The sequence below is a fragment of the Oncorhynchus nerka genome, linkage group LG12 (assembly GCF_034236695.1).
Source record: "Oncorhynchus nerka isolate Pitt River linkage group LG12, Oner_Uvic_2.0, whole genome shotgun sequence".
In the NCBI taxonomy this organism is placed as follows: Eukaryota; Metazoa; Chordata; class Actinopteri; order Salmoniformes; family Salmonidae; genus Oncorhynchus; species Oncorhynchus nerka.
The window spans coordinates 90,449,015-90,475,505 of record NC_088407.1 but is presented as its reverse complement, the minus strand read 5'-3'; the positions used below and the strand labels follow the sequence as shown (position 1 = coordinate 90,475,505).

The following is a 26,491-nucleotide window of genomic DNA, read 5'->3' as shown; positions in this document are numbered from 1 at the left end:
CAGTCTATAACAGTGTTAGTCTATAATAGTGTTAGTCTATAACAGTGTCAGTCTATAACAGTGTTAGTCTATAACAGTGTTAGTCTATAACAGTGTCAGTCTATAACAGGGTCAGTCTATAACAGTGTTAGTCTATAACAGTGTCAGTCTATAACAGTGTTAGTCTATAACAGTGTTAGTCTATAACAGATCTGAGTGTGATTAACAGGGTCAGTCTATAACAGTGTCAGTCTATAACAGTGTCAGTCTATAACAGGGTCAGTCTATAACAGTGTCAGTCTATAACAGATCTGAGTGTGATTAACAGTGTCAGTCTATAACAGTGTCAGTCTATAACAGTGTCAGTCTATAACAGTGTCAGTCTATAACAGTGTTAGTCTATAACAGTGTTAGTCTATAACAGTGTCAGTCTATAACAGTGTCAGTCTATAACAGTGTCAGTCTATAACAGATCTGAGTGTGATTAACAGTGTTAGTCTATAACAGTGTTAGTCTATAACAGTGTTAGTCTATAACAGTGTCAGTCTATAACAGTGTCAGTCTATAACAGTGTCAGTCTATAACAGTGTTAGTCTATAACAGTGTTAGTCTATAACAGTGTCAGTCTATAACAGTGTCAGTCTATAACAGTGTCAGTCTATAACAGGGTCAGTCTATAACAGTGTCAGTCTATAACAGTGTTAGTCTATAACAGTGTCAGTCTATAACAGGGTCAGTCTATAACAGATCTGAGTGTGAATAACAGTGTCAGTCTATAACAGTGTCAGTCTATAACAGTGTCAGTCTATAACAGTGTTAGTCTATAACAGTGTCAGTCTATAACAGATCTGAGTGTGAATAACAGTGTTAGTCTATAACAGTGTCAGTCTATAACAGTGTCAGTCTATAACAGGGTCAGTCTATAACAGTGTCAGTCTATAACAGTGTTAGTCTATAACAGTGTCAGTCTATAACAGGGTCAGTCTATAACAGTGTCAGTCTATAACAGTGTTAGTCTATAACAGGGTCAGTCTATAACAGTGTCAGTCTATAACAGTGTCAGTCTATAACAGATCTGAGTGTGATTAACAGTGTTAGTCTATAACAGTGTCAGTCTATAACAGTGTCAGTCTATAACAGGGTCAGTCTATAACAGATCTGAGTGTGAATAACAGTGTCAGTCTATAACAGTGTCAGTCTATAACAGTGTTAGTCTATAACAGTGTCAGTCTATAACAGTGTCAGTCTATAACAGATCTGAGTGTGAATAAGGAGAGGAGGGAGGCAGTAAACTGAAGCATCTCAAGTGAAGTTGATGAAATGAAGCAGAATTTAAATTGTACGGCCTTTTAACTTGTGCACTCAAAGTCTAAATTAGAGAATAGTGCTGAATGATTAGTGCTTTTTGAGGTTCGATTGTTTTCAATTTCAGATTTGTTTATTTTTTTTATTTTACCTTTATTTTAACAAATTCTTATTTTCAACGACGGCCTAGGAACAGTGGGTTAACTGCCTCGTTCAGAACGACAGGTTTTTACCTTTCGGTTACTGACCCTACACTCTAACCACTAGGCTACCTGCCTCCTCTACACTCTAACCACTAGGCTACCTGCCACCTCTACACTCTAACCACTAGGCTACCTGCCTCCCCTACACTCTAACCACTAGGCTACCTGCCTCCCCTACACTCTAACCACTAGGCTACCTGCCTCCCCTACACTCTAACCACTAGGCTACCTGCCACCCCTACACTCTAACCACTAGGCTACCTACCGCCCCTACACTCTAACCACTAGGCTACCTGCCTCCTCTACACTCTAACCACTAGGCTACATGCCTCCTCTACACTCTAACCACTAGGCTACCTGCCTCCCCTACACTCTAACCACTAGGCTACCTACCGCCCCCACACTCTAACCACTAGACTACCTGCCACCCCTACACTCTAACCACTAGGCTACCTACCGCCCCTACACTCTAACCACTAGGCTACCTGCCTCCTCTACACTCTAACCACTAGGCTACCTACCTCCTCTACACTCTAACCACTAGGCTACCTGGCTCCTCTACACTCTAACCACTAGGCTACCTACCGCCCCTACACTCTAACCACTAGGCTACCTGCCACCTCTACACTCTAACCACTAGGCTACCTACCGCCCCTACACTCTAACCACTAGGCTACCTGCCTCCTCTACACTCTAACCACAAGACTACCTGCCTCCTCTACACTCTAACCACTAGGCTACCTACCGCCCCTACACTCTAACCACTAGGCTACCTACCTCCTCTACACTCTAACCACTAGGCTACCTGCCTCCCCTACACTCTAACCACTAGGCTACCTGCCTCCCTACACTCTAACCACTAGGCTACCTGCCGCCTCTACACTCTAACCACTAGGCTACCTGCCACCCCTACACTCTAACCACTAGGCTACCTGCCTCCCCTACACTCTAACCACTAGGCTACCTGCCTCCCCTACACTCTAACCACTAGGCTACCTGCCTCCCCTACACTCTAACCACTAGGCTACCTGCCGCCTCTACATTCTAACCACTAGGCTACCTGCCACCTCTACACTCTAACCACTAGGCTACCTACCGCCCCCACACTCTAACCACTAGACTACCTGCCACTCCTACACTCTAACCACTAGGCTACCTACCGCCCCTACACTCTAACCACTAGGCTACCTACCGCCCCTACACTCTAACCACTAGGCTACCTGCCTCCTCTACACTCTAACCACTAGGCTACCTACCGCCCCTACACTCTAACCACTAGGCTACCTGCCTCCTCTACACTCTAACCACTAGACTACCTGCCTCCTCTACACTCTAACCACTAGGCTACCTGCCTCCCCTACACTCTAAACACTAGGCTACCTGCCTCCCCTACACTAACCACTAGGCTACCTGCCACCTCTACACTCTAACCACTAGGCTACCTACCGCCCCTACACTCTAACCACTAGGCTACCTACCTCCTCTACACTCTAACCACTAGGCTACCTGCCTCCCCTACACTCTAACCACTAGGCTACCTGCCTCCCCTACACTCTAACCACTAGGCTACCTGCCTCCCTACACTCTAACCACTAGGCTACCTGCCTCCTCTACACTCTAACCACTAGGCTACCTGCCACCTCTACACTCTAACCACTAGGCTACCTACCGCCCCTACACTCTAACCACTAGGCTACCTACCGCCCCCCTACACTCTAACCACTAGGCTACCTACCGCCCTACACTCTAACCACTAGGCTACCTGCAGCCCCTACACTCTAACTACTAGGCTACCTGCCGCCCCCCTACACTCTAACCACTAGGCTACCTGCCTCCCCTACACTCTAACCACTAGGCTACCTGCCTTCCCTACACTCTAACCACTAGGCTACCTACCGCCCCTACACTCTAACCACTAGGCTACCTGCCTCCTCTACACTAACCACTAGGCTACCTGCCTCCCTTATACTCTAACCACTAGGCTACCTGCCTCCCTTATACTCTAACCACTAGGCTACCTGCCGCCCCCCTACACTCTAACCACTAGGCTACCTGCTTCCCCTACACTCTAACCACTAGGCTACCTGCCGCCCCTACACTCTAACCACTAGGCTACCTGCCTCCCCTACACTCTAACCACTAGGCTACCTACCGCCCCCACACTCTAACCACTAGACTACCTGCCACTCCTACACTCTAACCACTAGGCTACCTACGGCCCCTACACTCTAACCACTAGGCTACCTGGCTCCTCTACACTCTAACCACTAGACTACCTGCCACCTCTACACTCTAACCACTAGACTACCTGCCACCACTACACTCTAACCACTAGGCTACCTGCCACCCCTACACTCTAACCACTAGGCTACCTGCCACCCCTACACTCTAACCACTAGGCTACCTACCGCCCCTACACTCTAACCACTAGGCTACCTGCCTCCCCTACACTCTAACCACTAGGCTACCTGCCACCCCTACACTCTAACCACTAGGCTACCTACCGCCCCTACACTCTAACCACTAGGCTACCTGCCTCCTCTACACTCTAACCACTAGGCTACATGCCTCCTCTACACTCTAACCACTAGGCTACCTACCGCCCCTACACTCTAACCACTAGGCTAACTACCTCCTCTACACTCTAACCCCTAGGCTACCTGCCTCCTCTACACTCTAACCACTAGGCTACCTACCGCCCCTACACTCTAACCACTAGGCTACCTGCCTCCTCTACACTCTAACCACTAGGCTACCTACCGCCCCTACACTCTAACCACTAGGCTACCTACCTCCTCTACACTCTAACCACTAGGCTACCTACCTCCTCTACACTCTAACCACTAGGCTACCTGCCTCCCCTACACTCTAACCACTAGGCTACCTACTGCCCCCACACTCTAACCACTAGACTACCTGCCACCCCTACACTCTAACCACTAGGCTACCTACCGCCCCTACACTCTAACCACTAGGCTCCCTGCCTCCTCTACACTCTAACCACTAGGCTACCTACCTCCTCTACACTCTAACCACTAGGCTACCTGGCTCCTCTACACTCTAACCACTAGGCTACCTACCGCCCCTACACTCTAACCACTAGGCTACCTGCCACCTCAACACTCTAACCACTAGGCTACCTACCGCCCCTACACTCTAACCACTAGGCTACCTGCCTCCTCTACACTCTAACCACAAGACTACCTGCCTCCTCTACACTCTAACCACTAGGCTACCTGCCTCCCCTACACTCTAAACACTAGGCTACCTGCCTCCCCTACACTCTAACCACTAGGCTACCTGCCACCTCTACACTCTAACCACTAGGCTACCTACCGCCCCTACACTCTAACCACTAGGCTACCTGCCTCCCCTACACTCTAACCACTAGGCTACCTGCCTCCTCTACACTCTAACCACTAGGCTACCTGCCACCTCTACACTCTAACCACTAGGCTACCTACCGCCCCTACACTCTAACCACTAGGCTACCTACCGCCCCCCTACACTCTAACCACTAGGCTACCTACCGCCCCTACACTCTAACCACTAGGCTACCTGCAGCCCCTACACTCTAACTACTAGGCTACCTGCCGCCCCCCTACACTCTAACCACTAGGCTACCTGCCTCCCCTACACTCTAACCACTAGGCTACCTGCCTTCCCTACACTCTAACCACTAGGCTACCTACCGCCCCTACACTCTAACCACTAGGCTACCTGCCTCCTCTACACTAACCACTAGGCTACCTGCCTCCCTTATACTCTAACCACTAGGCTACCTGCCGCCCCCCTACACTCTAACCACTAGGCTACCTGCTTCCCCTACACTCTAACCACTAGGCTACCTGCCGCCCCTACACTCTAACCACTAGGCTACCTGCCTCCCCTACACTCTAACCACTAGGCTACCTACCGCCCCCACACTCTAACCACTAGACTACCTGCCACTCCTACACTCTAACCACTAGGCTACCTACGGCCCCTACACTCTAACCACTAGGCTAACTGGCTCCTCTACACTCTAACCACTAGGCTACCTGCCTCCCCTACACTCTAACCACTAGGCTACCTGCCACCCCTACACTCTAACCACTAGGCTACCTACCGCCCCTACACTCTAACCACTAGGCTACCTGCCTCCTCTACACTCTAACCACTAGGCTACATGCCTCCTCTACACTCTAACCACTAGGCTAACTACCTCCTCTACACTCTAACCCCTAGGCTACCTGCCTCCTCTACACTCTAACCACTAGGCTACCTACCGCCCCTACACTCTAACCACTAGGCTACCTGCCTCCTCTACACTCTAACCACAAGACTACCTGCCTCCTCTACACTAACCACTAGGCTACCTGCCACCTCTACACTCTAACCACTAGGCTACCTACCGCCCCTACACTCTAACCACTAGGCTACCTACCTCCTCTACACTCTAACCACTAGGCTACCTGCCTCCCCTACACTCTAACCACTAGGCTACCTGCCTCCCCTACACTCTAACCACTAGGCTACCTGCCTCCCCTACACTCTAACCACTAGGCTACCTGCCTCCTCTACACTCTAACCACTAGGCTACCTGCCACCTCTACACTCTAACCACTAGGCTACCTACCGCCCCTACACTCTAACCACTAGGCTACCTACCGCCCCCCTACACTCTAACCACTAGGCTACCTACCGCCCCTACACTCTAACCACTGGGCTACCTGCAGCCCCTACACTCTAACTACTAGGCTACCTGCCGCCCCCCTACACTCTAACCACTAGGCTACCTGCCTCCCCTACACTCTAACCACTAGGCTACCTGCCTTCCCTACACTCTAACCACTAGGCTACCTACCGCCCCTACACTCTAACCACTAGGCTACCTGCCTCCTCTACACTAACCACTAGGCTACCTGCCTCCCTTATACTCTAACCACTAGGCTACCTGCCTCCCTTATACTCTAACCACTAGGCTACCTGCTTCCCCTACACTCTAACCACTAGGCTACCTACCGCCCCTACACTCTAACCACTAGGCTACCTACCTCCTCTACACTCTAACCACTAGGCTACCTGCCTCCCCTACACTCTAACCACTAGGCTACCTGCCTCCCCTACAATCTAACCACTAGGCTACCTGCCTCCCCTACACTCTAACCACTAGGCTACCTGCCTCCTCTACACTCTAACCACTAGGCTACCTGCCACCTCTACACTCTAACCACTAGGCTACCTACCGCCCCTACACTCTAACCACTAGGCTACCTACCGCCCCCCTACACTCTAACCACTAGGCTACCTACCGCCCCTACACTCTAACCACTAGGCTACCTGCAGCCCCTACACTCTAACTACTAGGCTACCTGCCTCCCCTACACTCTAACCACTAGGCTACCTGCCTTCCCTACACTCTAACCACTAGGCTACCTACCGCCCCTACACTCTAACCACTAGGCTACCTGCCTCCTCTACACTAACCACTAGGCTACCTGCCTCCCTTATACTCTAACCACTAGGCTACCTGCCTCCCTTATACTCTAACCACTAGGCTACCTGCCGCCCCCCTACACTCTAACCACTAGGCTACCTGCTTCCCCTACACTCTAACCACTAGGCTACCTGCCGCCCCTACACTCTAACCACTAGGCTACCTGCCTCCCTACACTCTAACCACTAGGCTACCTACCGCCCCCACACTCTAACCACTAGACTACCTGCCACTCCTACACTCTAACCACTAGGCTACCTACGGCCCCTACACTCTAACCACTAGGCTAACTGGCTCCTCTACACTCTAACCACTAGGCTACCTGCCTCCCCTACACTCTAACCACTAGGCTACCTGCCACCCCTACACTCTAACCACTAGGCTACCTACCGCCCCTACACTCTAACCACTAGGCTACCTGCCTCCTCTACACTCTAACCACTAGGCTACATGCCTCCTCTACACTCTAACCACTAGGCTACCTACCGCCCCTACACTCTAACCACTAGGCTAACTACCTCCTCTACACTCTAACCCCTAGGCTACCTGCCTCCTCTACACTCTAACCACTAGGCTACCTACCGCCCCTACACTCTAACCACTAGGCTACCTGCCTCCTCTACACTCTAACCACAAGACTACCTGCCTCCTCTACACTAACCACTAGGCTACCTGCCACCTCTACACTCTAACCACTAGGCTACCTACCGCCCCTACACTCTAACCACTAGGCTACCTACCTCCTCTACACTCTAACCACTAGGCTACCTGCCTCCCCTACACTCTAACCACTAGGCTACCTGCCTCCCCTACACTCTAACCACTAGGCTACCTGCCTCCCCTACACTCTAACCACTAGGCTACCTGCCTCCTCTACACTCTAACCACTAGGCTACCTGCCACCTCTACACTCTAACCACTAGGCTACCTACCGCCCCTACACTCTAACCACTAGGCTACCTACCGCCCTCCTACACTCTAACCACTAGGCTACCTACCGCCCCTACACTCTAACCACTAGGCTACCTGCAGCCCCTACACTCTAACTACTAGGCTACCTGCCGCCCCCCTACACTCTAACCACTAGGCTACCTGCCTCCCCTACACTCTAACCACTAGGCTACCTGCCTTCCCTACACTCTAACCACTAGGCTACCTACCGCCCCTACACTCTAACCACTAGGCTACCTGCCTCCTCTACACTAACCACTAGGCTACCTGCCTCCCTTATACTCTAACCACTAGGCTACCTGCCTCCCTTATACTCTAACCACTAGGCTACCTGCCGCCCCCCTACACTCTAACCACTAGGCTACCTGCTTCCCCTACACTCTAACCACTAGGCTACCTGCCGCCCCTACACTCTAACCACTAGGCTACCTGCCTCCCCTACACTCTAACCACTAGGCTACCTACCGCCCCCACACTCTAACCACTAGACTACCTGCCACTCCTACACTCTAACCACTAGGCTACCTACGGCCCCTACACTCTAACCACTAGGCTACCTGGCTCCTCTACACTCTAACCACTAGGCTACCTGCCTCCCCTACACTCTAACCACTAGGCTACCTGCCACCCCTACACTCTAACCACTAGGCTACCTACCGCCCCTACACTCTAACCACTAGGCTACCTGCCTCCTCTACACTCTAACCACTAGGCTACATGCCTCCTCTACACTCTAACCACTAGGCTACCTACCGCCCCCCTACACTCTAACCACTAGGCTACCTACCGCCCCTACACTCTAACCGCTAGGCTACCTGCCTCCTCTACACTCTAACCACAAGACTACCTGCCTCCCCTACACTCTAACCACTAGACTACCTGCCTCCTCTACACTCTAACCACTAGGCTACCTGCCACCTCTACACTCTAACCACTAGGCTACCTACCGCCCCTACACTCTAACCACTAGGCTACCTACCTCCTCTACACTCTAACCACTGGGCTACCTACCGCCCCCACACTCTAACCACTAGACTACCTGCCACCCCTACACTCTAACCACTAGGCTACCTACCGCCCCTACACTCTAACCACTAGGCTACCTGCCGCCCCCCTACACTCTAACCACTAGGCTACCTGCTTCCCCTACACTCTAACCACTAGGCTACCTGCCACCCCTACACTCTAACCACTAGACTACCTGCCACTCCTACACTCTAACCACTAGGCTACCTACGGCCCCTACACTCTAACCACTAGGCTACCTGGCTCCTCTACACTCTAACCACTAGGCTACCTGCCTCCTCTACACTCTAACCACAAGACTACCTGCCTCCTCTACACTCTAACCACTAGGCTACCTGCCTCCCCTACACTCTAACCACTAGACTACCTGCCTCCTCTACACTCTAACCACTAGGCTACCTGCCACCTCTACACTCTAACCACTAGGCTACCTACCTCCTCTACACTCTAACCACTAGGCTACCTGCCGCCCCTACACTCTAACCACTAGGCTACCTACCGCCCCCCTACACTCTAACCACTAGGCTACCTACCGCCCCTACACTCTAACCACTAGGCTACCTGCAGCCCCTACACGCTAACTACTAGGCTACCTGCCGCCCCCCTACACTCTAACCACTAGGCTACCTGCCTCCCCTACACTCTAACCACTAGGCTACCTACCGCCCCTACACTCTAACCACTAGGCTACCTGCCTCCTCTACACTCTAACCACTAGGCTACCTACCGCCCCTACACTCTAACCACTAGGCTACCTGCAGCCCCTACACTCTAACTACTAGGCTACCTGCCGCCCCCCTACACTCTAACCACTAGGCTACCTGCCTCCCCTACACTCTAACCACTAGGCTACCTGCCTTCCCTACACTCTAACCACTAGGCTACCTGCCGCCCTACACTCTAACCACTAGGCTACCTACCGCCCCTACACTCTAACCACTAGGCTACCTTATACTCTAACCACTAGGCTACCTGCCTCCCTTATACTCTAACCACTAGGCTACCTGCCGCCCCCCTACACTCTCACCACTAGGCTACCTGCTTCCCCTACACTCTAACCACTAGGCTACCTGCCGCCCCTACACTCTAACCACTAGGCTACCTGCCTCCCCTACACTCTAACCACTAGGCTACCTACCGCCCCCACACTCTAACCACTAGACTACCTGCCACTCCTACACTCTAACCACTAGGCTACCTACGGCCCCTACACTCTAACCACTAGGCTACCTGGCTCCTCTACACTCTAACCACTAGGCTACCTGCCTCCCCTACACTCTAACCACTAGGCTACCTGCAGCCCCTACACGCTAACTACTAGGCTACCTGCCGCCCCCCTACACTCTAACCACTAGGCTACCTGCCTCCCCTACACTCTAACCACTAGGCTACCTACCGCCCCTACACTCTAACCACTAGGCTACCTGCCTCCTCTACACTCTAACCACTAGGCTACCTACCGCCCCTACACTCTAACCACTAGGCTACCTGCAGCCCCTACACTCTAACTACTAGGCTACCTGCCGCCCCCCTACACTCTAACCACTAGGCTACCTGCCTCCCCTACACTCTAACCACTAGGCTACCTGCCTTCCCTACACTCTAACCACTAGGCTACCTGCCGCCCCTACACTCTAACCACTAGGCTACCTACCGCCCCTACACTCTAACCACTAGGCTACCTTATACTCTAACCACTAGGCTACCTGCCTCCCTTATACTCTAACCACTAGGCTACCTGCCGCCCCCCTACACTCTCACCACTAGGCTACCTGCTTCCCCTACACTCTAACCACTAGGCTACCTGCCGCCCCTACACTCTAACCACTAGGCTACCTGCCTCCCCTACACTCTAACCACTAGGCTACCTACCGCCCCCACACTCTAACCACTAGACTACCTGCCACTCCTACACTCTAACCACTAGGCTACCTACGGCCCCTACACTCTAACCACTAGGCTACCTGGCTCCTCTACACTCTAACCACTAGGCTACCTGCCTCCCCTACACTCTAACCACTAGGCTACCTGCCACCCCTACACTCTAACCACTAGGCTACCTACCGCCCCTACACTCTAACCACTAGGCTACCTGCCTCCTCTACACTCTAACCACTAGGCTACCTGCCTCCTCTACACTCTAACCACTAGGCTACCTACCTCCCCTACACTCTAACCATTAGGCTACCTGCCACCTCTACACTCTAACCACTAGGCTACCTACCGCCCCTACACTCTAACCACTAGGCTAACTACCTCCTCTACACTCTAACCCCTAGGCTACCTGCCTCCTCTACACTCTAACCACTAGGCTACCTACCGCCCCTACACTCTAACCACTAGGCTACCTGCCTACCCTACACTCTAACCACTAGGCTACCTGCCTCCCCTACACTCTAACCACTAGGCTACCTGCCTCCCCTACACTCTAACCACTAGACTACCTGCCTCCTCTACACTCTAACCACTAGGCTACCTGCCACCTCTACACTCTAACCACTAGGCTACCTACCGCCCCTACACTCTAACCACTAGGCTACCTGCCTCCTCTACACTCTAACCACTAGGCTACCTGCCTCCCCTACACTCTAACCACTAGACTACCTGCCACCCCTACACTCTAACCACTAGGCTACCTACCGCCCCTACACTCTAACCACTAGGCTACCTACCGCCCCTACACTCTAACCACTAGGCTACCTGCCGCCCCCCTACACTCTAACCACTAGGCTACCTGCTTCCCCTACACTCTAACCACTAGGCTACCTACCGCCCCCACACTCTAACCACTAGGCTACCTACCGCCCCTACACTCTAACCACTAGGCTACCTGCCTCCTCTACACTGTAACCACTAGGCTACCTGCCACCTCTACACTCTAACCACTAGGCTACCTACCGCCCCTACACTCTAACCACTAGGCTACCTACCTCCTCTACACTCTAACCACTAGGCTACCTGCCTCCTCTACACTCTAACCACTAGGCTACCTACCGCCCCTACACTCTAACCACTAGGCTACCTGCCTCCTCTACACTCTAACCACTAGGCTACCTACCGCCCCCACACTCTAACCACTAGGCTACCTACCGCCTCTACACTCTAACCACTAGGCTACCTACCGCCCCCCTACACTCTAACCACTAGGCTACCTACCGCCCCTACACTCTAACCACCAGGCTACCTGCCGCCCCTACACGAACCACTAGGCTACCTGCCTCCCCTACACTCTAACCACTAGGCTACCTACCGCCCCCACACTCTAACCACTAGACTACCTGCCACCCCTACACTCTAACCACTAGGCTACCTACCGCCCCTACACTCTAACCACTAGGCTACCTGCCTCCTCTACACTCTAACCACTAGGCTACCTGCCTCCTCTACACTCTAACCACTAGGCTACCTACCGCCCCTACACTCTAACCACTAGGCTACCTGCCACCTCTACACTCTAACCACTAGGCTACCTGCCTCCTCTACACTCTAACCACTAGGCTACCCTGTCGCCCCTACACTCTAACCACTAGTCTACCCTGCCGCCTCTACACTCTAACCACTAAGCTACCCTGTCGCCCCTCCACTCTAACCACTAGGCTACCTACCTCCTCTACACTCTAACCACTAGGCTACCTGCCTCCTCTACACTCTAACCACTAGGCTACCTACCGCCCCTACACTCTAACCACTAGGCTACCTGCCTCCTCTACACTCTAACCACAAGACTACCTGCCTCCTCTACACTCTAACCACTAGGCTACCTGCCATCCCTACACTCTAACCACTAGACTACCTGCCACCTCTACACTCTAACCACTAGACTACCTGCCGCCACCCTACACTCTAACCACTAGACTACCTGCCTCCTCTACACTCTAACCACTAGACTACCTGCCACCTCTACACTCTAACCACTAGTGTACCTACCTCCTCTACACACTAACCACTAGGCTACCTACCACCTCTACACTCTAACCACTAGGCTACCTACCTCCCCTACACTCTAACCACTAGGCTACCTGCCTCCTCTACACTCTAACCACTAGGTTACCTGCCACCTCTACACTCTAACCACTAGGCTACCTGCCTCCTCTACACTCTAACCACTAGGCTACCTGCCTCCTCTACACTCTAACCACTAGGCTACCTGCCTCCTCTACACTCTAACCACTAGGCTACCTGCCTCCTCTACACTCTAACCACTAGGCTACCTGCCTCCCCTACACTCTAACCACTAGGCTACCTGCCTCCTCTACACACTAACCACTAGGCTACCTGCCTCCTCTACACTCTAACCACTAGGCTACCTGCCTCCTCTACACTCTAACCACTAGACTACCTGCCACCTCTACACTCTAACCACTAGGCTACCTGCCTCCTCTACACTCTAACCACTAGTGTACCTACCTCCCCTACACTCTAACCACTAGTGTACCTACCTCCCCTACACTCTAACCACTAGTGTACCTACCTCCCCTACACTCTAACCACTAGTGTACCTACCTCCCCTACACTCTAACCACTAGTGTACCTACCTCCTCTACACTCTAACCACTAGACTACCTACCTCCTCTACACTCTAACCACTAGGCTACCTGCCTCCTCTACACTCTAACCACTAGACTACCTGCCACCTCTACACTCTAACCACTAGACTACCTGCCACCTCTACACTCTAACCACTAGACTACCTGCCACCTCTACACTCTAACCACTAGGCTACCTGCCACCTCTACACTCTAACCACTAGACTACCTGCCACCTCTACACTCTAACCACTAGGCTACCTGCCTCCTCTACACTCTAACCACTAGAATACCTACCGCCCCTAAACTCTAACCACTAGACTACCTGCCTCCTCTACACTCTAACCACTAGTCTACCCTGCCCCCTCTACACTCTAACCACTAGTGTACCTACCTCCTCTACACTCTAACCACTAGTCTACCCTGCCCCCTCTACACTCTAACCACATGAGTGTACCTACCATTCCTGATTACACTAATTAACCACTAGTGTACCTACCTCCTCTACACTCTAACCACTAGTGTACCTACCTCCTCTACACTCTAACCATGCTTTAATACAGAATAAAACAATGAATAAAGTCACATGATGGTAGTGACCTGACCATTACTGATTATCACTAATTAACCATCACATGATGGTAGTGACCTGACCATTACTGATTATCACTAATTAACCATCACATGATGGTAGTGACCTGACCATTACTGATTATCACTAATTAACCATCACATGATGGTAGTGACCTGACCATTACTGATTATCACTAATTAACCATCACATGATGGTAGTGACCTGACCATTACTGATTATCACTAATTAACCATCACATGATGGTAGTGACCTGACCATTACTGATTATCACTAATTAACCATCACATGATGGTAGTGACCTGACCATTACTGATTATCACTAATTAACCATCACATGATGGTAGTGACCTGACCATTACTGATTATCACTAATTAACCATCACATGATGGTAGTGACCTGACCATTACTGATTATCACTAATTAACCATCACATGATGGTAGTGACCTGACCATTACTGATTATCACTAATTAACCATCACATGATGGTAGTGACCTGACCATTACTGATTATCACTAATTAACCATCACATGATGGTAGTGACCTGACCATTACTGATTATCACTAATTAACCATCACATGATGGTAGTGACCTGACCATTACTGATTATCACTAATTAACCATCACATGATGGTAGTGACCTGACCATTACTGATTATCACTAATTAACCATCACATGATGGTAGTGACCTGACCATTACTGATTATCACTAATTAACCATCACATGATGGTAGTGACCTGACCATTACTGATTATCACTAATTAACCATCACATGATGGTAGTGACCTGACCATTACTGATTATCACTAATTAACCATCACATGATGGTAGTGACCTGACCATTACTGATTATCACTAATTAACCATCACATGATGGTAGTGACCTGACCATTACTGATTATCACTAATTAACCATCACATGATGGTAGTGACCTGACCATTACTGATTATCACTAATTAACCATCACATGATGGTAGTGACCTGACCATTACTGATTATCACTAATTAACCATCACATGATGGTAGTGACCTGACCATTACTGATTATCACTAATTAACCATCACATGATGGTAGTGACCTGACCATTACTGATTATCACTAATTAACCATCACATGATGGTAGTGACCTGACCATTACTGATTATCACTAATTAACCATCACATGATGGTAGTGACCTGACCATTACTGATTATCACTAATTAACCATCACATGATGGTAGTGACCTGACCATTACTGATTATCACTAATTAACCATCACATGATGGTAGTGACCTGACCATTACTGATTATCACTAATTAACCATCACATGATGGTAGTGACCTGACCATTACTGATTATCACTAATTAACCATCACATGATGGTAGTGACCTGACCATTACTGATTATCACTAATTAACCATCACATGATGGTAGTGACCTGACCATTACTGATTATCACTAATTAACCATCACATGATGGTAGTGACCTGACCATATACTAATTAACCATCACATGATTATCACTAATTAACCATCACATGATGGTAGTGACCTGACCATTACTGATTATCACTAATTAACCATCACATGATGGTAGTGACCTGACCATTACTGATTATCACTAATTAACCATCACATGATGGTAGTGACCTGACCATTACTGATTATCACTAATTAACCATCACATGATGGTAGTGACCTGACCATTACTGATTATCACTAATTAACCATCACATGATGGTAGTGACCTGACCATTACTGATTATCACTAATTAACCATCACATGATGGTAGTGACCTGACCATTACTGATTATCACTAATTAACCATCACATGATGGTAGTGACCTGACCATTACTGATTATCACTAATTAACCATCACATGATGGTAGTGACCTGACCATTACTGATTATCACTAATTAACCATCACATGATGGTAGTGACCTGACCATTACTGATTATCACTAATTAACCATCACATGATGGTAGTGACCTGACCATTACTGATTATCACTAATTAACCATCATTTATTCACATTACTTATAAATAAACTATTTCAGTTGTTGTGTATATTACTTTAGTTTTATTTGATTACTTTATGTCATAATCATCTCTATAGAGCCGCTTCGCTTAGATCAGGTACTATCAGGTAGAGATACTGTACCCAGCGAAATATATGCTCTTCTCTCTTCGCTTAGATCAGGTACTATCAGGTAGAGATACTGTACCCAGCGAAATATATGCTCTTCTCTCTTCGCCGTCTCGCGCAATGCTTTATGGTCAATTGCAGTTAATTACCACGTTTTCTGCACTTAACTAATGTTGAATTATTAGCCTGTTGGAAACTACAACTCCCTACTACATCACACAGTTCAGGCTGGATCTGATTTATCTCTAGAGAAACTACAACTCCCTTCTACATCACACAGTTCAGTCTGGAACCAAACACTCTTGCAAAGCCGTTACGCGTATTAATTTAAGTCTGAATCCCAACTACTGAAAAGTTAGAAGGAAAGGTTTACAATTCCTTCGTCTGAATAGTCCTCTAGCAGATGGGAGTAGGTTTACAATTCCTACGTCTGAATAGTCCTCTAGCAGATGGGAGTAGGTTTACAATTCCTACGTCTGAATAGTCCTCTAGCAGATGGGAGTAGGTTTACAATTCCTACGTCTGAATAGTCCTCTAGCAGATGGGAGTAGGTTTACAATTCCTACGTCTGAATAGTCCTCTAGCAGATGGCAGTAGGTTTACAATTCCTACGTCTGAATAGTCCCAGATGGGAGTAGGTTTACAATTCCTACGTCTGAATAGTCCCAGATGGGAGTAGGTTTACAATTCCTTCGTCTGAATAGTCCCCTAGCAGATGGCAGTAGGTTTACAATTCCTACGTCTGAATAGTCCCCTAGCAGATGGCAGTAGGTTTACAATTCCTACGTCTGAATAGTCCCCTAGCAGATGGCAGTAGGTTTACAATTCCTTCGTCTGAATAGTCCTCTAGCAGATGGCAGTAGGTTTACAATTCCTACGTCTGAATAGTCCCAGATGGCAGTAGGTTTACAATTCCTTCGTCTGAATAGTCCCAGATGGGAGTAGGTTTACAATTCCTACGTCTGAATAGTCCCAGATGGGAGTAGGTTTACAATTCCTTCGTCTGAATAGTCCCAGATGGGAGTAGGTTTACAATTCCTACGTCTGAATAGTCCCAGATGGGAGTAGGTTTACAATTCCTACGTCTGAATAGTCCCAGATGGGAGTAGGTTTACAATTCCTATGTCTGAATAGTCCTCTAGCAGATGGGAGTAGGTTTACAATTCCTTCGTCTGAATAGTCCTCTAGCAGATGGGAGTAGGTTTACAATTCCTACGTCTGAATAGTCCCAGATGGGAGTAGGTTTACAATTCCTACGTCTGAATAGTCCTCTAGCAGATGGGAGTAGGTTTACAATTCCTACGTCTGAATAGTCCTCTAGCAGATGGGAGTAGGTTTACAATTCCTACGTCTGAATAGTCCCCTAACAGATGGGAGTAGGTTTACAATTCCTACGTCTGAATAGTCCTCTAGCAGATGGGAGTAGGTTTACAATTCCTACGTCTGAATAGTCCTCTAGCAGATGGCAGTAGGTTTACAATTCCTACGTCTGAATAGTCCCAGATGGGAGTAGGTTTACAATTCCTACGTCTGAATAGTCCCAGATGGGAGTAGGTTTACAATTCCTTCGTCTGAATAGTCCCCTAGCAGATGGCAGTAGGTTTACAATTCCTACGTCTGAATAGTCCCCTAGCAGATGGCAGTAGGTTTACAATTCCTTCGTCTGAATAGTCCTCTAGCAGATGGCAGTAGGTTTACAATTCCTACGTCTGAATAGTCCCAGATGGCAGTAGGTTTACAATTCCTTCGTCTGAATAGTCCCAGATGGGAGTAGGTTTACAATTCCTACGTCTGAATAGTCCCAGATGGGAGTAGGTTTACAATTCCTACGTCTGAATAGTCCCAGATGGGAGTAGGTTAACAATTCCTATGTCTGAATAGTCCTCTAGCAGATGGGAGTAGGTTTACAATTCCTTCGTCTGAATAGTCCTCTAGCAGATGGGAGTAGGTTTACAATTCCTACGTCTGAATAGTCCCAGATGGGAGTAGGTTTACAATTCCTACGTCTGAATAGTCCTCTAGCAGATGGGAGTAGGTTTACAATTCCTTCGTCTGAATAGTCCTCTAGCAGATGGGAGTAGGTTTACAATTCCTACGTCTGAATAGTCCTCTAGCAGATGGGAGTAGGTTTACAATTCCTACGTCTGAATAGTCCCAGATGGGAGTAGGTTTACAATTCCTACGTCTGAATAGTCCCAGATGGGAGTAGGTTTACAATTCCTACGTCTGAATAGTCCTCTAGCAGATGGGAGTAGGTTTACAATTCCTTCGTCTGAATAGTCCCCTAACAGATGGCAGTAGGAATAACAGTGCAGGTTTTAAATGATGTCAGGTCCTATTCGGGAAGACGATGCCCCACTAACCTCCTGTCATCCCCGTGACAATGGAGGCGATTCCCGACGCTGGCGCTCCTCTCAGCCCGTCCATGGTCATCTTTGATTGGCTGTTCAGACGCTGCTTCAGATCCGCCTTCTCCGACTCCAATTGGTCGATATCAGCCTGCAGAGCGTCCATGGTCTCCTCAAACTCCCTACAGAGGAAATAGACATCTGTTATAAAAACTGATTCTAGATCAGCCTGATTGACAATGACCCCTCTATAGTAAGGATGAATTGGTGATAACCAGGGTTGGGATCAATCCCATTTCAATTCAGCCAATTCAGAAAAATAAACTGGAGCAATATTGGATATGACAATACTATCCTACATATTCTCTCTATACCAGGGTTCTCCAACCCTGTTCCTGGAGAGAAACCCTCCTGTAGGGTTGGAGAACCCTGTTCCTGGAGAGATACCCTCCTGCAGGGTTCTCCAACCCTGTTCCTGGAGAGATATCCTCCTGTAGGTTTTAACTCCAACCCTGTTCCTGGAGAGAAACCCTCCTGTAGGTTTACACTCCAACCCTGTTCCTGGAGAGATATCCTCCTGTAGGTTTTAACTCAAACCCTGTTCCTGGAGAGAGACCCTCCTGTAGGTTTTAATTCCAACCCTGTTACTGGAGAGAGACCCTCCTGTAGGTTTTAACTCCAACCCTGTTCCTGGAGAGAGACCCTCCTGTAGGTTTTGAAAAAAGATGCTAGCTAGAACCTAAAATAGTTTTTCGGCAGTCCCCCGTAGGAGAACCCAAAAGAATCCATAGGTTCTCCTACGGCCGAAGAACCGTTTTGGAACCCTTTGTTTGAAGAGTTTATGTAGCAGACATGAGGTTTCTCCTGGTCACGTGATGAGGTAGCACCGACCTGCGAAGGTATACAGTAGCTCCTGGTCACGTGATGAGGTAGCCCCGACCTGCGAAGGTATACAGTAGCTCCTGGTCACGTGATGAGGTAGCCCCGACCTGCGAAGGTATACAGTAGCTCCTGGTCACGTGATGAGGTAGCCCCGACCTGCGAAGGTATACAGTAGCTCCTGGTCACGTGATGAGGTAGCCCCGACCTGCGAAGGTATACAGTAGCTCCTGGTCACGTGATGAGGTAGCCCCGACCTGCGAAGGTCACGTGATGAGGTAGCCCCGACCTGCGAAGGTATACAGTAGCTCCTGGTCACGTGATGAGGTAGCACCGACCTGCGAAGGTATACAGTAGCTCCTGGTCACGTGATGAGGTAGCCCTGACCTGCGAAGGTATACAGTAGCTCCTGGTCACGTGATGAGGTAGCCCCGACCTGCGAAGGTATACAGTAGCTCCTGGTCACGTGATGAGGTAGCCCCGACCTGCGATTTCAAAAACAGTGTCGTTCCTTTGCCCAATAGGGAAAGAAACTGATTTTAAAGTCGCAGGCGGGGGCTACCTCATCACGTGACCATGGCCCCTACACGTATACCATCTAGACATGTGTATGTTGTGACGTGTTCTTACTTCTCTTTCTTCTTGAGCAGAGTCTGAGTCTCGTCTAGTTGAGTTTGGATCTTCTCTACGCGCTCGTCTGCGTCTCTCGATGAACTGTCGAGTTTCTTCTCCAACAGACTGAGCCGAACGCTAGCCTCACTCAGCTCCTCTCCCTGGGGACACACACAAGATGGTGTCGACAGACATGGTCGCCCTGTTCCTAGCTCCTATTTGAATGTTTGTTGTTATTTCTTACATTACTTGCTAAAGAATTATGTCTTTAATTCCTTTATTTGACATTTTTTGGATGATGCGTGTGATGTTTTGTGTTGTCAGGTATTACTGCACTGTTGAAGCTAGGAACACAAAAGCGTTTCGCTAAGTCGGCGATAACATCTGGTAAATATGTGTATCGGACCAATACAATACATTGATTTAGATTTGACAACAAACTGTAATGATCCCTGGTGATACTGGGGACCCATCTCTCAATGTGACCACATTAGGAAGGGTTCATTTAGCCTACAGTGTTCAGCCTTAGGTCAGGATTCAATCTGAAACCGCACTGTTAGACATTTAAAGGTCATTAGACATTTAAAGGTCATTAGACATTTAAAGGTCATTAGACAGTTAAAGGTCATTAGACATTTAAAGGTCATTAGACATTTAAAGGTCATTAGACAGTTAAAGGTCATTAGACATTTAAAGGTCATTAGACATTTAAAGGTCATTAGACATTTAAAGGTCATTTCCAATTGAACCCACATCTGCAGCCGTTAATACGGGTCTCTATGAACACGGTAACATTGCCTTAGAAAGCAGGCGTTGTCTCTATGAGCCAGATGGTATTAAATCCCTTAGTAAGGCTGGTTAACTCTGTGTCAGGGTTCATTGTTGTTAAACCATTTAGAGGTCATCAGGAAGTGTGTTAGTGTACCTTGATCTCGTGTGTTCAGAGAGGTCATCAGGAAGTGTGTTAGTGTACCTTGATCTAGTGTGTTCAGAGAGGTCATCAGGAAGTGTGTTTTAGTGTACCTTGATCTCGTGTGTTCAGAGAGGTCATCAGGAAGTGTGTTAGTGTACCTTGATCTAGTGTGTTCAGAGAGGTCATCAGGAAGTGTGTTAGTGTACCTTGATCTAGTGTGTTCAGAGAGGTCATCAGGAAGTGTGTTTTAGTGTACCTTGATCTCGTGTGTTCAGAGAGGTCATCAGGAAGTGTGCTAGTGTACCTTGATCTCGTGTGTTCAGAGAGGTCATCAGGAAGTGTGTTAGTGTACCTTGATCTAGTGTGTTCAGAGAGGTCATCAGGAAGTGTGTTTTAGTGTACCTTGATCTAGTGTGTTCAGAGAGGTCATCAGGAACTGTGTTAGTGTACCTTGATCTAGTGTGTTCAGAGGTCATCAGGAAGTGTGTTAGTGTACCTTGATCTAGTGTGTTCAGAGAGGTCATCAGGAAGTGTGTTAGTGTACCTTGATCTAGTGTGTTCAGAGGTCATCAGGAAGTGTGCTAGTGTACCTTGATCTAGTGTGTTCAGAGAGGTCATCAGGAAGTGTGTTAGTGTACCTTGATCTCGTGTGTTCAGAGAGGTCATCAGGTACCTTGAACTTGAGTGACTTCTTGAGCTCCTTGATGACTGTGTCTCTGTCCTCCAGCTTCATGCCCAGTCCTTCTGCGTCTGTGATCTCCGCTCTGAGGGCTGTGGCACGCAGCTCCACCGGAGGAAGTGTCTGGGAAGGGGCAAACACAACCACATCAACCAATCAAAAAGGGGCAAACACAACCACATCAACCAATCAAAAAGGGACAAACAACCACATCAACCAATCAAAAAGGGACAAACAACCACATCAACCAATCAAAAAGGGACAAACGCAACCACATCAACCAATCAAAAAGGGACAAACACAACCACATCAACCAATCAAAAAGGGACAAACACAACCACATCAACCAATCAAAAAGGGACAAACGCAACCACATCAACCAATCAAAAAGGGACAAACGCAACCACATCAACCAATCAAAAAGGGACAAACGCAACCACATCAACCAATCAAAAAGGGACAAACGCAACCACATCAACCAATCAAAAAGGGACAAACGCAACCACATCAACCAATCAAAAAGGGACAAACGCAACCACATCAACCAATCAAAAAGGGACAAACGCAACCACATCAACCAATCAAAAAGGGACAAACGCAACCACATCAACCAATCAAAAAGGGACAAACACAACCACATCAACCAATCAAAAGGGACAAACGCAACCACATCAACCAATCAAAAAGGGACAAACGCAACCACATCAACCAATCAAAAAGGGACAAACGCAACCACATCAACCAATCAACCAATCAACCAATCAAAAGGGACAAACGCAACCACATCAACCAATCAAAAAGGGACAAACGCAACCACATCAACCAATCAAAAAGGGACAAACGCAACCACATCAACCAATCAAAAAGGGACAAACGCAACCACATCAACCAATCAAAAAGGGACAAACGCAACCACATCAACCAATCAAAAAGGGGACATCAAAATCAAAAGGGACAAACGCAACCACATCAACCAATCAAAAAGGGACAAACGCAACCACATCAACCAATCAAAAAGGGACAAACGCAACCACATCAACCAATCAAAAAGGGACAAACGCAACCACATCAACCAATCAAACTTCATATAGCACAGTTCCAACAAACAAAAATGCAGTTCAAAGTGCATAACATAATAATAATAATAAAAATGAATATATACATGTTTTCTAGTTCCAACTAAACATGGAGGACAGACACAGATCAGTATGTTAAACCGGAGTCTAACATCGGGGACTAAGACTACATAATGTACAGTCAAGATGTTGCTGTTGATAGAGTATGTTGGTGGTGTCTCTCTGATACAGTACCTACAGTCAAGATGTTGCTGTTGATAGAGTATGTTGGTGGTGTCTCTCTGATACAGTACCTACAGTCAAGATGTTGCTGTTGATAGAATATGTTGGTGGTGTCTCTCTGATACAGTACCTACAGTCAAGATGTTGCTGTTGATAGAGTATGTTGGTGGTGTCTCTCTGATACAGTACCTACAGTCAAGATGTTGCTGTTGATAGAGTATGTTGGTGGTGTCTCTCTGATACAGTACCTACAGTCAAGATGTTGCTGTTGCAGTCAAGATGTTGCTGTATGTTGGTGGTGTCTCTCTGATACAGTACCTACAGTCAAGATGTTGCTGTTGCTGAGTATGTTGGTGGTGTCTCTCTGATACAGTACCTACAGTCAAGATGTTGCTGTTGATAGAGTATGTTGGTGGTGTCTCTCTGATACAGTACCTACAGTCAAGATGTTGCTGTTGATAGAGTATGTTGGTGGTGTCTCTCTGATACAGTACCTACAGTCAAGATGTTGCTGTTGATAGAGTATGTTGGTGGTGTCTCTCTGATACAGTACCTACAGTCAAGATGTTGCTGTTGATAGAGTATGTTGGTGGTGTCTCTCTGATACAGTACCTACAGTCAAGATGTTGCTGTTGATAGAGTATGTTGGTGGTGTCTCTCTGATACAGTACCTACAGTCAAGATGTTGCTGTTGCTGAGTATGTTGTATTTTGGTGTCTCTCTGATACAGTACCTACAGTCAAGATGTTGCTGTTGATAGAGTATGTTGGTGGTGTCTCTCTGATACAGTACCTACAGTCAAGATGTTGCTGTTGATAGAGTATGTTGGTGGTGTCTCTCTGATACAGTACCTACAGTCAAGATGTTGCTGTTGCTGAGTATGTTGGTGGTGTCTCTCTGATACAGTACCTACAGTCAAGATGTTGCTGTTGATAGAGTATGTTGGCGGTGTCTCTCTGATACAGTACCTACAGTCAAGATGTTGCTGTTGATAGAGTAGGTTGGTGGTGTCTCTCTGATACAGTACCTACAGTCAAGCCGTTGCTATAGTTACCGTGATCTGGGGTCTATCTGCGTCGTACTCTCCCTCCTGCATGGCGGTGGCCATCTTGTTCATGGTTGCTATGACGATGCAGCAGGACTGGCGCAGGCACCCATAGGGGTTAGAACCTTGAGTTCCATAGATCTGGAGACAGAACAGACAGGTTAGATATAGAGGTACTGTATATGTGTGTGTGTACGGTATGTGTGTTTGTTTGGTTTTCACTATACTTGTGGGGAACAGAAGTCCTTACAAAGATAGTAAAACAAGGAAAATTCGGGACATTTCGTCGGTCCCCACAAGGAAAAAGACTAGCGGTTAGGAGTTATGTTTAGGTTAAGGGTTTGGAGTTAAGGTTAGAGAAAATATGATTTTGAATGGGAATCAACTGTTTGGTCGAATGTGTGTGTGTGTGTACTACCTGCTCTCCAGCCTTAAAGGCCACGTCCTCTAGTTTGAGTGCGGAGAGTCCCTCCTGCTCCCCTAGATGGGCAACCATCTGCGCCCCTGCAGCCGCCACCTCCTGCAGCACAGCCACCACCCAGGTCAGGTGTTTCCTGCAGTCCAGCAGAATATCTGCCACCTGGGGGGGAGAGAAAAAACACAGAGACCACACCTGGGGGATCAAACAGTCCGAAGTCAGCTACTTAAATAATAAGCTCGAAGATAGCTTGTTCATTTAGATTTTGAGAACAATTAACAACCAGGGAGGAATGTGTCGCTCATCCGTTGAATCTAACCCCGGTCTTGGTCTGCTTCACGGGCATCCAGGAAGTAAAGGGTTCTGGGTTAAAAACTCTGTGGTGACCGGCAAGATGGCGTACTGAACAGTCACACTTTAGTTTGTTCTGTGGGTCAAGTGACAGATTCTATATTCTAAAATGTATCTATCTTTATTTTTTTTTGAGTGCTGAGTTGCTTCTGGCAAGTCAACATGCTAGCTAAAGTTTCTAGCAAGTCAACATGCTAGCTGAAGTTTCTAGCAAGTCAACATGCTAGCTAAAGCTTCTAGCAAGTCAACATGCTAGCTGAAGTTTCTAGCAAGTCAACATGCTAGCTAAAGCTTCTAGCAAGTCAACATGCTAGCTGAAGTTTCTAGCAAGTCAACATGCTAGCTAAAGCTTCTAGCAAGTCAACATGCTAGCTGAAGTTTCTAGCAAGTCAACATGCTAGCTAAAGCTTCTAGCAAGTCAACATGCTAGCTGAAGTTTCTAGCAAGTCAACATGCTAGCTGAAGTTTCTAGCAAGTCAACATGCTAGCTGAAGTTTCTAGCAAGTCAACATGCTAGCTAAAGCTTCTAGCAAGTCAACATGCTAGCTAAAGGAGAGATGTTATAGTTTACAGTCAGCTAACTTCACCTGATTAAGAGGAGAGATGTTATAGTTTACAGTCAGCTAGCTTAACCTGATTACGAGGAGAGATGTTATAGTTTACAGTCAGCTAACTTAACCTGATTACGAGGAGAGATGTTATAGTTTACAGTCAGCTAACTTAACCTGATTAAGAGGAGAGATGTTATAGTTTACAGTCAGCTAGCTTAACCTGATTACGAGGAGAGATGTTATAGTTTACAGTCAGCTAACTTCACCTGATTAAGAGGAGAGATGTTATAGTTTTAACAAGGGTCATTGTTCTACTAACTACAATAGTAAGTTAAAACCTCTCTTGTTTACATTTATCTCGTCGTTTGACTAGTATTCATTTGATATGTTCACACTTGGTTCTTTAAATGCAAGGGGACTGAAAATCAATCTTAAAATGAAAGCCATTACTATTTATTTTGTAAAGGTGAAAAAAAATTGAATTGTACTTTTCTTTACGAGATGCAATTAAGTGCTGAGGACATAAAGTTTTGGACTAATCAAGTGGGCTAAAAAAAAAACTCCTTCAGTCGTTGCTCCACATGTTCAGCGGGAGTCGGCATCTTGCTATATATTTATATTATTTATTATATATATAACTGTCCAGGTAATAAATAGGAAAGAAGAAGAGCCTAGTCATTGGTTTTTGTTGAATCTGGAGAAGCCTTTTCGCATTCTGTTTAACATTTATAGTTACAACAACGAACGGCAACAAAAACAACAGAACTCTTATTGGAAAATCCCCTTTGTTTACACAAATCCCCTTTGTTTACACTAATCCCCTTTGTTTACACTAATCCCCTTTGTTTACACTAATCCCCTTTGTTTACACAAATCCCCTATGTTTACACTAATCCCCTTTGTTTACACAAATCCCTTTAAGGAAAGTATGGAACAAGTCATCGGCGAAACACAATCTCTTTTTTCATGACAGGAAGATTAATTCACAACATAAACAACATAAAAATGAGTTTTAGACTTGAAAACAGAGACCTGGTTTTTATCTTACTTTTAGACAGACATTTGATACGGTCAAATATAAATTTAATCTTCTGGGTACTTGAATTCTTTGGTTTTGGGGATAAAGTTTATAGATTTGATCAAAGCTTGCTACCAGGACATAAATAGCTCCTGTGTCATTAGAAGTTAAACTTGG

The 26,491-nt window shown here is 47.5% G+C and overlaps 1 protein-coding gene across 1 annotated transcript in view; it reads right to left on the bottom strand.

Annotated features, from left to right (window-relative positions):
- LOC115115213 (dynactin subunit 1-like) overlaps positions 1-26,491 on the bottom strand; it is a 130,481-nt gene that overhangs the window by 17,752 nt on the left and 86,238 nt on the right. Inside the window, exons 15-19 of the mRNA XM_065025966.1 lie at positions 24,395-24,556; positions 23,986-24,117; positions 21,628-21,756; positions 20,060-20,202; positions 18,566-18,732 (exon numbers count right to left, since the gene is read on the bottom strand). Coding sequence (XP_064882038.1) covers positions 18,566-18,732; positions 20,060-20,202; positions 21,628-21,756; positions 23,986-24,117; positions 24,395-24,556 — 733 coding nt within the window. The remainder of the gene's footprint in view (positions 1-18,565; positions 18,733-20,059; positions 20,203-21,627; positions 21,757-23,985; positions 24,118-24,394; positions 24,557-26,491) is intronic.